A 13,210-nucleotide genomic window follows, 5' to 3' on the forward strand; every position below is an offset into this window, starting at 1 on the left:
GTGTCTAGCAAATTAATCAATAGACCTTACTGTATATTATTTAAGATCAGACTCTTAATTTCTGAGCCTGTTTTAATAGAGTGTATCCTCAATATATTGTCTCACTATTAGAGGAGACTGGGCATGTGTAGGGTGGTGTGGCCATAGACTGTCTCACTATTTAAAACAAAACAAAAACAAAAACAAAAACAAAACAAAAAATCAGTCCCCAAAGCCCAGTTTAGCTGTCTCACTCATTATTTCTATCAGATAATTGTTGAGGCCTGCTAAGCTGAAAACCTAATGTGATCTGATGGAACAAGTCCTGGAAGCAAGAGACATTGCTACCAGTCCCATTTTAGTGGTTAAACTGCTGTATGAAAAAGCACTTGGACTTCAGCTGTCTCATCTATGAAATGGGGATAATTACAGTTTCTGACAGGATTAATTTTCCAAAACTTTCCAATTTAAGCCTCTCTCTACTTCGATTAAGCTGCTTTTACTTCATACATTTTAGACCAGATAAAATTTTTGAGGGGGAGGAGTTCTTTTTCAACAATTGTGACTCAACCAAGAGGGTATTCCAAACTGCTTTTTCAGGGAGAGCCTACATAGCTTGAAAAATTAGGTTCTAAAATTACTATTACTTTTATTTTTTAATCTTAATCTTTGATTTATTTGGAATATTAAATACAATTTTTAAAGAGAATTAGATTTTATTTATTGGAAGCAAAGGGCACATGAGCTGAAGCAGTTTGAACACAATTACATGAATATCTAAAGAGGATAGCAGATGCCTCTTCTTACCTCGTTCTGTGTCATAGAGGTACACAAACTTCTCCCACTTGTAATGACCCAGAAGACTCAGAATAGCGCCCTTCAAGGCTGGGCGCATCTGGATGACAAACTGCACATCTGCGTCAGTGGGGAAGCTAGGCGTAACAAAGGACGTGTGCAGGGCCCCACAGAAGGAGGTCAGGGTGTTCATTGACATCTGGTCATAGAATCCAAAGATGGCATACACCCCTCTCGAGAACTGGGAGCAGACTGCAATGAGAAAAAGAGAAAAAGATTCAATAGCTCCATGGTCCTTTGCTGCAGCGTGTAGGGTTAGAAATACAATGTACAATTAGGCCCCAAATTGCATACTTCAAAAGAAAACCTCTAGAAGCCCCTGAAAACCCAGTTACCCAACAGGAGAAGAGTAAGAAAGGAAAGAGAATTTGATACAGGTACACATTCTCTATGTGTACAATGAGCTGGAAACTAAGAAAATGTGGGAAAAATAGAGGTAAAGGTTGTCTTACTCCCTTTCAAAACCCTCCCGGCACATCTCCAAGGCATTCAGTGCTCTTGAACTTCCACTTTACCTGCCCAGGGGCCTCTTAGTGTACTAATGCGGCCATCAAACTACAATTGTTTTGTGTGCCACCCTTCATTCCTTTTTCTCATAGGTGACTGAGAATTTAGTCAGACTAACTGCTAATGTATCTGCTAGGAAATGTGTTACCCTTCAGGTTACATAATGCCTTAGCCACAGTTATGTTATTATTAAGGCCCTTAATGTGGGCTATTAATTTAGATGATTTAAGCCTCTGGGCAGGCAATAGGAAGACTGTCCTTTCAGTGCTCATTGAGTCACAGGGGTTAGGTAGCTGCCTATTCTGCCCATGTGTAATTGAGAAAGTTCTATCTTAATCCTTTTGCATGTATCTTACAGACTCCACTAGCCACATGTAGAATTTTCACACACCCCCCTCACAGTTGTCACCTTTCCTTCATTTCAAAGTGGGCCACATCACTGCCTCTTCTCTCTTCTGGCCCATAAGAGCTTAAACAATGTGAACCAATTTTAATATTAGCTTCAGTAGAACATAATTAGCAAAGCAAATCAGCTACAACAACACTGTGGCGCATTCACAAAGTGGAAATGATCTTTAGATTGTCTGCACCACTGCTTACTTCCATTCATGTGAAGCAGACATAACAGGCATAATGAGGTGTGATTTAAGGGGTTCTGCATAGTCTCCCTTACCTTCTAGAAAACTCTAAATACCACTGTTAAGTTTACTTCTTCAGGTGTTTAAAAGAATTCTGTGGCCTGGGAGAGGGATTAAATAGAATCTTATTTAGCAGTTACTGTGGTAACATAAATTAATGTCTGATTAGATGCCAGGATGAGTGGGAAAGCAGGTGGGTAAATTTTGATGGGGATGAGAGAAGAGAATGTGTAGGGGGTATGGAGTCCTCCCTGAGAGGAGAAAGAGTGAAAACATTGGACACGAAAAATAAAGAAGGTATTGAAAGCATGAAGGCAAGTGGAAAACCAATTTAATTTATTTCTTGACCCTGTTGTGAGAGATAGAGAGTTCTCAGTGGATGTGGTATTTTGCTTTCCCTGCATTTGATTCGAATCTATGTTGATTAGGGCTGTTCTCTTTTTTTCAACCAAAGTCATTAGCCATTGGCTTGAGGGTAGCATTTCAAAAGTGATTATCAGTCACTTAACCATCTCCATCATAGGAAACAATAGTCTTCAACTTGAAGAATTCTAAGTGACCCTCAAACACATGCACAGGAAAGGTCTTTATATTAAAAGGAAAAATCTGGCGCGGTGGCTCACGTCTGTAATCCCAGCATTTTGGGAGGCCAAGGCAGGCGGATCACGAGGTCAGGAGATCAAGACCATCCTGGCTAATACGGTGAAACCCCGTCTCTACTAAAACTACAAAAATTAGCCGGGCGTGGTGGCCGGCGCCTGTAGTCCCAACTACTTAGGAGGCTGAGGCAGGAGAATCGCTTGAACGCGGGAGGCAGAGGTTGCAGTGAGCTGAGATCGCGCCGCTGCCCTCCAGCCTGGGTGACTGACAGAGCAAGACTTCATCTCAAAATAAATAAATAAAATAAATAAATAAACAAATAAATAAATAAATAAAATAATAATAAAATAAAAAATAAAAGGAAAAATCCAACTAGAGAGTGAATCTGGGGTACTTCATGACAAGAGCCAAAGGGAGTACAATACTCAGAAACAAAAGGGATGTCTTGATCATCACCAAGGGTGATGCTAAGAAAAGTCCCATTCTCAAATTAATCCTGTAAGTGGAGAGTTTTGCAATACAAGTCAAATCTTGGCCAGTGCACATAGTGTTCTGTACAAAATTGACAATAACATACAATAATAATGATAATAGCCATTGGTAATAACAGCCAATAATAATGATAATAGTATTTAGCCAGGCACTATACTAAGTACTATACAAATATTTTTTCATTTAATATTCTCATCAGCTTTATGAGGTATTGCTATTATTCCTATTTAATAGATAAAAATTCTGAGACAAAAAAACCTGTTTTAGCTATTAAGCAGAGGAGCCAGAATTTGAATCTGAGTGTGCTTGACCCAAAACTCACACTCACATGTACTCAAATCCAGTAAGGTTATTAAAAAGTAATTATTGCTCCACATGAGATAGGGTTTACAGGTTTAGCAAATAAAAACAAGATTTTCAATTAAGGTTGAATTTCAGGTAAATAATTTTTTAGCATAAGTATGCCTCAAATTCATACATACACTAAAAACATAATTTGTTGTTTATCTGAAATTCAAATTTAACTGGGCATCTTGTATTTTATCTGTCAACCCTAGAAAGAACCCCTGCTTACTAATAATGGTCATGGGCTGGAAGACTAGAAAAGCAATCATGGCCCTTCAACCAAAATGATTCAAAGGGTAGCTGGTAATTTTCAGATCCATACCAACTGGCAAAGAAAAATTAGGATCCATGAATCCTATACAAAAATAGTCTCATGGGAAAATGCAACATATTTTCAGCAAGGAGAACTCCAAGCTGACTAGATTATGGGCAATAATTGAGGGGTAATATAAACTTAAAAAGAAGGCTCCACTTTCAGTTTCAAAAAGCTCTTGAAATAGTGGTAGGAAACAGAAGATAAGCGGCAAGGTTCTGGTTATTATTTAAAAAAATCTTGTATTGCTCTTCTAATCATTGACCTTGAACTCACGGTGCAGAATTAATTAATCATTATTAGTTCATACATGGACTTTTCATATTTTATTTATTGCATTTATTTATTTATTTAGACTATAATGAACACCTATAAACCCATTACCCAACTTGAGAACTATAACATTACTGATAAGTTACTTTTATCTGTGTGGTCCTCCTCTAGTCCATCTCCCTGTATTGATAACACTCCTACCCCTGCCCCAGGTAACTACTATCATGAAATTTGTATTTATTATTACCTTGGTTTTAAAAAAATACACAAACACATACACCTAAACAATACATTATTATTTTTGCTTGTTTTAAAGCTTTATATCAAGGGAGTAATATTGTATATGTGAAACCCAGATTTTGGTAAATCTTTATGAGTTGTCTCCAGGAAGGTAAACCCAGTGAAATCTTTAAGCCTGTATATTATGACAAGAAGAATGAGACAAAAGAAGAACTTATAAAAATGTGTGGGGAGCCTGTGTGAGAAAACCCACTGAAACTTAAAATTTCCAAACTAAGCATACAGCTCTGGTTGTGACTCAGACAAGGGACTCAGGAATATTTATAGATCAGTGGCAATCCTTGGGGAATAATATGCTACCATGGTACAAAAGGTAGATCCACTGTCTTTTGGTGGTGGACATCAATAAGAAGAGTTTTAGGTGAAAATCAGGAAACATTTGACTCCCTTCATATAAAACAGAAGTACAACTGTCCTGAAAATATTGACCCCTGTGCTCCACCCACTCCAACATAGACAGACATCAGTAGAAGACCTCTGGAGAATTAGCCCAATGGGGAAGACAACTGCCATATGAGGACAGTGGTAATGGCCTCTGAAAGAAGCTGGGGCATGGGGGACCTGTGCAAGGCCTTTCACAGCAGATCCTAGGCCTGTTCCTGGCTGTCAAAAGTAGGGTTGAATGGAACACTGAGTTGACCCACCCACAATGTGTATGATTTTAGATTCTTAGAATGTTTGAGCTAGAAGGAACTTAAGTATTTTTTATTCACTTGTTTCTCAAGCATAGTTTTTAGTGGTGAAATCCTTTCTCCAAATTAAATTTTATATGGAAAAGTTTAGTTTACAAAAGAGACAGTGGAGCTCCTCTGATTGAACAGAGTTTCACTGGTCTGATGTCATAAAGAAACTATGACACAAAGGGAGGAAGTGTCTTACACAAGGTCACACAAGAATTATGAACTAGCCTCTTAGAAAAGCTTTATTGGCATCTCCTCACCATCCCTACTCCAGAGCTATCTTGTGCAGTGTGGGTCAGGATTCACCTGCATGAAAATGACTTACCTTCAATGCCTAGCCCTCAGACAAGGTAACATAGATGGTTCTACCAGGGTTTTCCCATGATTCATCTGCCAGCTGCTTCCCTCAGCTTCCTCCAGCCCCAAATAACAGCAGTGAGAGCTGGTTGCAGATTGGTGATGTTTCGGGAATCATGATTCTTTTGGGGGATGTCTGTTTCCTTTATTTGACTCCTTAATGAACCACACCTTTTTTTTTTTTTTTTGGAGTTTCGCTCTTGTCCTCCAGGCTGGAGTGCAATGGCCTGATCTCGGCTCACCACAACCTCCGCCTCCCAGGTTCCAGCAATTCTCTTGCCTCAGCCTCCCAAGTAGCTGGGAATACATGCATGCGCCACCACACCTGGCTAATTTTTATATATTTAGTAGAGATGGGGTTTCTCCATGTTGGTCAGGCTGGTCTCGAACTCCCAACATCAGGTGATCCACTCGCCTCAGCCTCCCAAAGTGCTGGGATTACAGGCTTGAGTCACCACGCGCAGTCTCACACCCATTTCTTTATCTCAGAAGACTGGTAAAATGGTGATGGAAGAAATGTTTGTCTTGGCAATCTTATAAAGACATGAAGTGCAGAGGGAAGGGCAGCAGCTTCGGAGACAGGCAGATCTTGATTTCAATCATGGCTCTGCCAGTCATAAGCTGCGTAATTTTGCGCAAGTTATTTGACCTTTCTGAGCCTCAGTATAGAATGGTTATTACATAGGCAGGTTCTAAAGTTAGACCGTATAGGTTGAAATCCTGTATCCTTTACTTATTAGGCAAGTTACTTAATATCTCTGTGCCTCTGGTAGAGTTTCTTCATCTGTAAAATTGGGATAATGACATTACCTGTTTCAGCATTGCTGTGAAAGTTAAAGTATGTTAATTCACGGGCAGCACTTAGAACAGTGCTTAGCATATAACAGACATTCAATTAATACTAGCTATTTATTCATTCATTAAATACTTATTGAGTGTCTACTATGTGTCAGGCAGTGTTATAGATGTTGGGAGATGCAGGAGTGAAAAAGATCCTGTCCTCTTGGGACTTACAGACTAGTGAGGGGAAAATACAATAAATGAGACAAATAAATAAAATATGAAGTATATCAGCTTCACCTCTCTCTCTCTTTCTCTCTCTCTCTGCATACTTTGCCCTCTGTTAGCTCTATTGTGTTATCCTCCCCACAGTAACCATTGCCCTCTATCTCACACTGAGTCCCAGGATGTCACTTTCCGTCTCTTTCACCTTTCCTATCCATTTCTTCTTTCCTAGTCTCACTTCTGAGTAATAATGGGTTAAAGAAACTCTGCTAATTTGGCTCAAGAAGATGCCATTGTCCTCTGTCTCTTCCCTCCCTATATAATGCCTTTGTGCTGGTGAAATGCTGTGCCTACCTGGGGCCTCTGTGCCTTCTCGGTGTGAAATAGCTTGGTTGTCTGTCTCCTAAGAGTGCCTGTCTCTGTATATTCCCAGTAAGAAAATACCAACTTTTTCTCATTGAAGATGTCGTTTCTAACTACATTCTGGATTCCTGGGGACTCTAGTGTAGCTCCCCAGCTGCGTTCCCTTCAATGGTGAGTGGCAAGCAAGGCTGTAGCCAGCTGTCATGCTTTTATTTATAGTTCCTGAGTCTGTAGGGTCGAGACAGGTATTGTTAATGTACAGTGTGGCACCTAATTATACCACCCATATTCCAAAAGGCATCATTACAAAAATGTCAAACAACTTGATTACCTCAAAGTTCAGAATAACAATATTGCATATCATTTACAGAACACTTTTCATACCTTTTGAATCAAGGGGGAAAGAGGGAAACTGAAGTCTCTTGCTGATTTAATGATCGCATTTAAAGCAAGCAGGAAGACGAAAAATATAGCTATGAAGAAACTCATAGAGCTACATCACAACAAGTTTCTTCAGGTAATTCCTTCATAGTACAGTGAATTCCAGTGTATCAAAGAAACTTAGAGCTAGGGGGGACCTTGAGAGATCATATAGTCTGGTGGTTTCTAAAGCTGTGATATTAGTAATTGGTGGAGTTACCAGTGTAAGGAAATAAATGTATGCTGTGTTCTGTTGTGTGTGTTGGAGTAGGGTAGACAATTGTTTTTTTTGGAAAGATGGTCCTTTTCTCTATATAATTTCTACTCTTTAGTGCTATATGTAGTCTTTATCTTCTGAAATGATGACGTTGATGATAAATGATGATGATGTCTATCACATAGGAGATATATTTATATATCTATATCTCTTATGTGGTAGACAAAATAATGGCTCCCCAAAAGATGTCCATGTCTGAATTGCAAAGTCTCTGAATTAGGTTATACGGCAAAGGGAAATTAGGCTGTAGATGAGATTAAGGCTGCCAATCAATGGACCCTAAAATATCAAGATTATCCCCGATTATCTGGGTGGCCCAGTGTAATCACAAGCTTCTTTAAATGTGGAAGACAGAGGCAAAACGAGAGTCGGTATGAGAGTAATGTGACAAGGGAAAGACTTGCCTGGCCATTGCTAGCTTTAAAAGTGGAAAGGGGCCACAAGCCAAGAAATATGGGTAGCCTCTAGAAGTTGAAAAAGACAAGAAAACAGGTTCTCCCTTAGGGCTTCCAGATAGGAACACAACCCTGCCGACACGCTAGTTTTAGCCTGGTGAGAACTGTACCAGACTTCTGACCTATAGAACTGTATGATAATAATCTTGTGTTGATTTAAGCTATTAAGTTTGTGGTAATTTTTTACAGCAGTAAATAGAAAGCTAATACATTCAACATAGCACAATCAAAAGGCTGGTAACTCTCTGGATCAATGTACACCTGCCCTACCTTTTTCCCCCTAAAATATTATTAATCTGATAAGTCCAAAAGGTTGGAAATGAATTATGTAGTCCAAAATCCCATTCAATAAATGAGCCACCTTCCATGAGGTCATATTGCCTCTCCTTGAATCCATCCAGTAACAAGGGAGCTCACTACGAAGCGCAGCTCTGATGGCTAGGGAGCTTGTCCTTAAATTGAACCTAATTTTACTCGTTGGGCCTCTTGAGTGCCACACTGTAGTCTCTCTATGCTGCCTTCTTCCTGTCAGGCTAAACATCTGCTAAGATTCCATTTCCTCTTAAATCCCTGCCACCTCCATCAATTATCATTCTAACTCCTTTATCACTATTATTAATGATGGGATAATAAAGACCTTGCAGTCTTCAGCTTCTGGAACCTAGTTTCTGTTCCCATCCCTCTACTGTTCAGTAGAACGCTCTCTCAAGTTCGATGATGACTTCTTCACTGTCAAATCCCCCTCTATTCATAGACGTTGTTCAGATTGATTGCTGAGCCACATTTGATATTGTTGGCTAAATCTTCCCCCTTGAAACTCTCCTCTCTGATTTCCAGTGCATTAAACTCTGCTGGCCCTACCTCTCTTACTCCTCCTTTTTAGTTTCCTCTGGGTCCACCTCCTCAATGAAGATGTGTTTCAAAGATTTTGTCCCTGGTCCTCTTTTCTCCTTACTTTAAATGTGGTTTTTAAAAATTCAACAAATATTTATGGAGGACCTGCTATGTGCAAGGCAAGGGGATCTAAGCTCACTACCTCCATGTAGATGACTTCTGACTAGATACCTGTAGCTTCAGCTGCACTCCTGAGCTCCAGAGCCACATTTCTTTTTTTTTTTTTTTTTTTTTTTTGAGACGGAGTCTCGCTGTCTCCCAGGCTGGAGTGCAGTGGCCGGATCTCAGCTCACTGCAAGCTCCGCCTCCCGGGTTTACGCCATTCTCCTGCCTCAGCCTCCCGAGTAGCTGGGACTACAGGCACCCGCCAGCTCGCCCGGCTAATTTTTTGTATTTTTAGTAGAGACGGGGTTTCACCGTGTTCGCCAGGATGGTCTCGATCTCCTGACCTCGTGATCCGCCCGTCTCGGCCTCCCAAAGTGCTGGGATTACAGGCTTGAGCCACCGCGCCCGGCCCAGAGCCACATTTCTAACTGCCCATAAAACAGCCTCACCCGGAGGCCCTCAAGACATCACAAACTCAGCATATTGTTTCTCTATGTCCATCCTTCACCTATGCATCCGCTCCCATTGTCCTTGTTTCTTCTAATGCATTGCTCTTGTTCCGGGCACCCAAGCTAAAGTCTTAAGGGTCATGATTGCCTTCGTTCTTTCCCTCATTTCCCTATACCATTCTTTTGTAATGCTTCACCAATTCTGCCTCTAAGGCATGTGTATCTACATCCTGTTCATCGTCAGTTCAAGTTCTCATTCCTTTTCTCTTGACTGAGAGTAGTCTCTTAACTGGTCACTTGCTTCCTGTCTTTTCCCAGACTATTGAATACTGCTATCAAATTACTGTTCCTTCTTTCTGTTCTAACTGATCAATATAAATATACTTATCCCATCTCCTATTTCTGCAAGAACCTACTCTGTGTATGAATTGTTAATGGATTAATAAATGAATCTTTGTAAATGGGTCAGTTCAGGGTTTTTCAACCTTGGCAATATTGACATTTTTGTTTGGATAATTCTTTGTCCAAGGGCTGTCCTGTGCATTGTAAGATGTTTTACAACATAACTGACTTCTACCCTCTAAATGCCATGGGCACTACTCCTACTACCTGTTGTGACAACCCAAAATGCCTCAAAACATCATCAAATATCCCTCAGGAGGACAACATAGCTCCTCTCCCACAAGAGAACCAAAGGTTTACCTTCTGAATTCCTCCTTACAAAGAGCAAAACCTTAATCCAATGAAAATGCATACATATATAGAAAATCCCAAAGGAGTTACTTTAGCAGTAGAAACTTAAGAAGGGTGGATATTTTGGACTCTTCCAAGCCCACCATACAGGCAGCTACCTTCCTGATCCTGCCCTTTAACGAGTTATTTGTGTTTAGCCTGGGGATGTAGGAGAGGGGAAATTAGATAGAGGATGGATATGGTGGGGTGAGTATAGGGTAGTAGTCAGCTCATACCTTCCCTGGGTTCATATAAATCATCATCCCTCCCCAATGCCCTTTGGTCTTGTGTCCTTGTAACCACAGTGGGTGCTTTTAGGTTTCAGAGTCAGAACACTGTGTCTGCCCCATTCTTCAGCTGATGATTCCATGGTTTAATTACCATCTTGGGGTTAATTCCTTTGAACATTTTGTTCAGCTCTCAAGAGCATACTGCCTTCTGAAAGTCTAACTAGTTATTTTTGCAATTACATAGCATGTATCTAAATGCTGGCAAAGAAAACACTTATTATCAACATTTGATCCTACTTGAATGTAACTGCTAGCAAATGCAGGCATTAATATATGAACACATGTATTTTGGAAAATTCATTTTGCACATGTAAATGCAAATCATCCTTCCATAGCAATGTCAGAGATGACGGGAAAGGTGTTGAAATGGGTTGGGCTAAGAGGGTGCTTTTTAGGCCCTTTTATATCGAGATAATATGGTTAAGCATTGGAACTCAGGAGTCAGGCATGGGCTTTAATTTTTTGCTTACTCATTCATTAAATAAATTCCAAGTTCCTAGTGTGTGACAAACAGTGTCTGGGTGCTCAAATATGGTGGTGAGCAAAACAGACAAGATCTCTGCCTTAATGGTGCTTACAGTCTAGTACTGGCAGTAAATATGAATCAAATAATCATACCAATGTGTGGTTATCACATTCTAACTATGAAGAGGAGAACGTGTAGGATGCTGTGACTCCACGACAAGGTGGTTTTAATTTAGATTAGGCCAGGGAAAGGTTATCTGTGGACAAAGCATTTGAACTGACACCTGATGGTAGAAGAGCACCCTATGCAAAGAGACTAGCATGTGGCAAGGCCCTGAAATGCATCTGATGCATTTGAGGCACTGAAAGACGACTAGCCTGGCTGGAACATGGCCAGTGAGGAAGAGGATAATGCAAGTTGAATCTGATAGAGGAGGCAGGAACCAGCTGTGGAGGATCTTGTTGGATGTTGGTAAGGAATTTGTATTTTTATGCCAAGGACTATGGGAGGAAATATTAGAATAATTTTGATCATGGGTATAACATAAACTGATTTATATTTTTAAAAGATTTTTATTGTTGCTGTATGAAGAGTAGATTTAAGGGAACATCAGTGAAAGTAGGGAACACCTTTGAAATGTTATTACTATAGTCTAGGTGAGAGACAATAGTGGTTTGAATTGTGTTGTGGCACTGAAGGTAAAGAGTTTTGGAGTTTTTTTTTAAGGTCAAGTTATTGGTTAAATAGACTTGGGCTAGTTACTTAAATGCTCCAAGCCTCATTTCCATTTCTATAACAATTGGTATAATAGTACCTACCCCATAGTATTATTGTATGGATTAAATGAATATATGTAAAGTGCTTATGACTTTCATATAGTCTGTGCTCAATTGATAAGTGGTATATGTTATTTATATTCTTTAAAAATTATTTCTCAGTGTGTTTGCACTGAGATGGGTTTTTATACAGTTTAGCCCCTAATTGGCTATATGACCTTGGACCAGTCACTTCACTAGGCTTCAGGTCTGTCATTTGTAACCCAGCAATGCTAACACCTGCTCTGCCTACCTCACAGGTTTGTGCAGAGAATAAATGGAAGTAATGGCTAAATTTCTCCTTTTAAAAATTGCAAAAGTCCCTGAGTGTCAACAAGTAACTAGTATTGGTACTTGGCTTCCAGTAGTCATCGTCCACATAACAAATCAATCCACAGAATTGTCATTCTTTACAGCCTGTCTCTGCCATCTACATATCTCCATCAATCATCTAAAGTAGTCAGGGGCCTGTCTTGACTTGCAACTCATTTTACATGGGGTTTAGCAGGACTCCTAATTGAAAAAATAATTGATCCAGTAATCCAGTCACAGTCAATGAAACAATTTTTAAAGCTGTGCAGGAAAGTGATGAACTCTTATGATGCCTTTGAATCAGCCCTAAGGTTTGTCATGGACAGATAAGAGCTACAAGTTTGATATCACATCATATAGTGTTTGAAAGCCATTTTCTTTGATTTTGCAGCCCATGCTGAGCAGGGAGAGGGTGAGCTGGGTCCCCAAACAAAAATTATTCTCAAAATTGAACTAATAGTTGTCTGTTTTATTTTCTGTAGGCTTAAATATTTCATAATTAAAGTCAAAACCACATATAAGTAATAAAATCTTTAGATCCATCATCAGCCAAGGAGACAAACCTTTATTTCCCATTTTGTTTGGATTCCTTAGCATCACATTCTTAATGTTGTGATGGCCTCAGTCACCTCCTCCATCTTCCTAAAAAAGTGCAACAATCCCCTCTATAGCTTAATTGGCAGGTGGGTCCATCTCCTCTTGAATACTTCTGGTGATAGTGAACTCACTACTCTTCAAAACAGTGCATTCTACTTTGGGATGGCCCTAATTATTAGAAGTTTCTTAATATATTGACTGCAAATCTACCTCCCTGTAACTTTCACCACCTGAGGATTATTTTTTTTTTTGTCTGAAGTGTGCAGAAACTATCTACTTCATCTTCAAATGACAGACTTTCAGACATCTGAAGATATGCATCCCACCTGTCTATGCCTTCTTTTTTTTAGCCTATCACCAACTGTTCTGCAGATATCCCAGGCTCTTCACCACTTTGGCCATCCTTCTCTGGATGTGTTCCAGTTGTCAAACGTCACTCTTAAAGTTTGGTGTCCAGGATTGAGCACCACACTGTGAGTAAGGTTGAACCCCTCCAGAAGATGGGGAACTGATGCCTCTCCCCACCCCTCCAATTCTGGACTAGAAAACACGTATCTGTCAGTGCCGCTGAGGATGGCATGGCTTTTTTTTAAAAAAGCAAAACAAAAAACAAAAAACAGCTCACCATAGATTTCCATGGAAACCACTCCTACTTTGTGGTCTTGAAATTATATCCCAGGTATATTGTTAA

At 39.8% G+C, this 13,210-nt stretch overlaps 1 protein-coding gene across 4 annotated transcripts in view; it reads right to left on the bottom strand.

Annotated features, from left to right (window-relative positions):
• GRIA3 (glutamate ionotropic receptor AMPA type subunit 3) overlaps nt 1–13,210 on the bottom strand; it is a 315,236-nt gene that overhangs the window by 244,201 nt on the left and 57,825 nt on the right. For all 4 annotated transcript variants that reach the window (XR_005237492.2, XM_008019472.3, XM_008019471.3 and 1 more), the window contains one exon: nt 787–1,026. Coding sequence is in view for 3 of the 4 variants with exons in the window: in XM_008019472.3 (XP_008017663.3) it covers nt 787–1,026 (240 nt within the window). In the remaining variant the exon portion in view is untranslated. The remainder of the gene's footprint in view (nt 1–786; nt 1,027–13,210) is intronic.

This window comes from Chlorocebus sabaeus, chromosome X, assembly GCF_047675955.1.
Source record: "Chlorocebus sabaeus isolate Y175 chromosome X, mChlSab1.0.hap1, whole genome shotgun sequence".
NCBI lineage: Eukaryota > Metazoa > Chordata > Mammalia > Primates > Cercopithecidae > Chlorocebus > Chlorocebus sabaeus.